We start from the raw sequence: 3,164 nt of genomic DNA on the forward strand, positions 1-3,164 counted from the left end.
AGCATCACATTCCACAATAAATGGTGAGGAAAAATCAGGTAACGCCAAGACAGGTGCATGTGTCATCGCGTCCTTCAAGTGCTTAAAAGCCTCATCTGCAGTAGGAGTCCATTCAAAATTGTTCTTCGTTAGCATCCCTGTGAGAGGTCCAGCTATTTTATTATAATTTTGAATAAATTTACGATAATATCCTGTAAGACCCAAGAATCCACGCATAGCCTTCACAGACTTGGGCTTGGGCCAGCCAACCATTGCTGAAATTTTATCGGGGTCGACTGCTACTCCATCGGCAGAGATTATGTGACCTAGGTACTGTATGCTAGGCTGCCCAAACTGGCACTTATCTTTCTTCACAAATAATTTTTGCTCCTTTAGAATCTGCAAAGCCTTCTCTAAATGCTCCAAATGCTCTTCCCATCTGGTACTATAAATCAAAATATTGTCAAAAGAAAACCAAAATGAATTTCCTTAGGTGTTCTTTGAATACCTGGTTCATTAAAGCTTGGAACGTAGAGGGTGCATTGGTAAGGCCGAACGGCATTACCAAGAACTCATAGTGGCCATGGTGAGTTCTAAATGCCGTCTTCTCCGTGTCCTTTGGCACAACTCTGATTTGGTGATATCTGGAGCGAAGATCCAGTTTAGTAAAGAACCGGGCTCCATGGAGTTCATCCAATAACTCATCAATGAGAGGGATCGAAAACTTGTCCTTAATGGTAATTTTATTCAATGCCCGATAATCAACGCACATGCGCCAAGAATTTTTGTGTTTCTTCACAAGTATAACGAGCGATGAATATGGGCTGTTGCTAGGCCGTATGATTCCTGTGGAGAGCATATCCGCCACCAACCGCTCAATTTCCTTTTTTTTTTAAATACGGATGATGATAGGCCTTCACACATGTCGGTTGGGAGTTGGCTTTGAGTGGAATTCGGTGGTCATGTAACCAAGTGGGAGGTAATCCTTTTGGCTCATCAAAAATCTCTTTGAAACGGTTGAGGAGTTTATGTAGGTGAGCTGAAGTGGGTTCCACCTCAGTCTTGGTGGGCAGAATTGAGCATAGGTGTAACAAGAGTCCTTGTTTCCTCCTCCTAGTTTCACGAGTGGGATCTTCAATAATCTTATCCATTCCTGCTGATATTCTCGTGAGTGTAACCTCCTTTCCCGCCACCTCATATTTCATGATAAGGTTGGCAAAGTCCCAAGTAATAGGGCCTAGAGTTTGCAACCAATGGGCACCCAACACAGCTTCATAACCACCCAAGGCTAGGAGAAAGAAATCCGCAACGATTGTAACTCCTTGAACATTTAAAGACACATTTTTGCACATACCTGGGCTGGATATCTTCTCTCTAGAAGCCACCATTACCTCAAATGGTTGCTGATTTGTAGGAGAGATCCCCACTTTTTTTGCTACCTTTAAACTCAAAAAATTATGGGTACTCCCAGAGTCAACCAGCACAGTCACTGCCACGTGGCCAAGCCTTCCTACCACTCTCATCGTTTCAGGAGTTTTCACCCCACAAATAGCGTGCAAAGAAATCTCTGGTATTTCTTCCACCTCCTCAGCAACGTCGTTCACCAGAGTTGTTTCTTCTTCCTCTTCTGGGCCACACTTGCATCTATGACCAGGCACAAAATGCTCGTTACAGTTGTAACAGAGCCCCTTTGCCCTCCGCTCTTGCATCTCTCCAATCGACATACGCTTAATGGGTAAGGTGTTTCCTCCGTTGGAAGCTTCTTTATTGCCTACCATGAACTTGCGTGGCTCCGCTGGTGGAAAACTTCTTCGCATTGATAGGTTCTTAGCCTCGAACAGCCGTGCTAACCCAATAGCACTAGAGAGTGTGGCTGGTTGCGCGGCTAGAACGTCAACCTTGATGTTGTCGCGGAGTCCGCTCACAAAACAACTGATTTGCCGATTAGGTGGCAATTGACCCACCTTTGATAAAATCCTCTCGAATTTTGCTTGGTAATCACGTACAGAACTAGTTTGTTGCAACTTGGCCAACTCGCCAAAAAAGTCTTGGAATGGAGTCAGCCCAAATCGAGCGTGTAGCCCTTCACAAAAATCCGCCCATGTTACTCCTCCATCGCTTTGCTTGTAGAGCTGGTACCACAACTGCGCTTCCCCTTCTAGGTGAAAGGATGCCAAGGCAACCCGTTCCTCCTCTGGTGTTTGATGGAACGCAAAAAATTGCTCTACTCGGTAGATCCAAGTTATTGTGTCATCTCCACCATTGTAGCGGGGAAAATCCAGCTTGACTATCTTGGGAAGATAAGATTGCTGCGACGACATGGTGCGCACAACAGAATTTTGTAAGGGAGTTTTGGGCAGCCCCAAGTGCTGAGTAGAAGCTCTTGAATTCTCCCCTACATTCCCCTCTTCGCGGCTGGGTGGTTGCGAAACCATTCACTCAAACATCTCTCCAATCTTTGCGAGCAGTTGTTCCTGACCTTCAAGCTTGGTCAAAATCTGCTGCTGCCCTTCATTAAGAGAGTTAACATCTCCCTCCAATCATTCCACCCTCTGATCCATTTCCAAGCTCTGATGCCAAGCTGGTATATACTGAGCAGAACCCTTCCCTTTCTTACCTATGTTGCTAGTAGAAGGAAGTGAGAGAAGGTTTAATGATGGAAAAATCAAGTAATCACACAAGGACACTGGCTTTACTGAGGAAGCCTGACCTCCCTACTCAAGAGTAGATTAATTTAGGTTCAAAGATGCAATATTCATTCCCACCATGATATTTAACTACGTACAATAAAATATAACTGACTCAAGACTCCTCACTACCTCTCCCCTATAACCGCCCACATACAACTTCCCACCTCCAATAACTAACCCCCACATGATCTCACATGTGATCATGGACCCACTTAAGGAAAACTAAATGGGCACTACTAGAAGAAAACCAAACCAGAATAGCTACCCCCATGCACGTAGGGTGCTGCCCATACGTTATTGCATGTATCACAGGCAGCAGCAGAGGCTCCAATGCCAAACTCTTTTTTTTCAGTTTTTAAACTCACATCATTTGCCCTTAATGAATATTTTGATAAATAAAATTTAAAAGAAGAGGAAAAGTCAACGAGATATGAGTTAGTACTTGTGTATGCACTAAGAAACAGGTAAGTGGTCCTAGAACTACCAGTAGACTTC

The 3,164-nt window shown here is 44.3% G+C and overlaps 1 protein-coding gene across 1 annotated transcript; it reads right to left on the reverse strand.

Moving 5' to 3' along the window:
• Positions 1-854: 854 nt before the first annotated feature.
• LOC122672458 lies at positions 855-2,300 on the reverse strand. Its single transcript, XM_043869928.1, has one exon. It carries the CDS (start codon positions 2,298-2,300, stop codon positions 855-857), a length of 1,446 nt encoding a protein of 481 aa, XP_043725863.1.
• Between the last annotated feature and the right edge of the window lie 864 nt (positions 2,301-3,164).

Source organism: Telopea speciosissima, chromosome 8 (genome assembly GCF_018873765.1).
Source record: "Telopea speciosissima isolate NSW1024214 ecotype Mountain lineage chromosome 8, Tspe_v1, whole genome shotgun sequence".
Taxonomy (NCBI): domain Eukaryota; kingdom Viridiplantae; phylum Streptophyta; class Magnoliopsida; order Proteales; family Proteaceae; genus Telopea; species Telopea speciosissima.

Bases quoted from the DNA above. Each gene is read 5' to 3' on its own strand.
- LOC122672458 (XM_043869928.1), bottom strand. From the start codon at position 2,300: ATGTCGTCGCAGCAATCTTATCTTCCCAAGATAGTCAAGCTGGATTTT.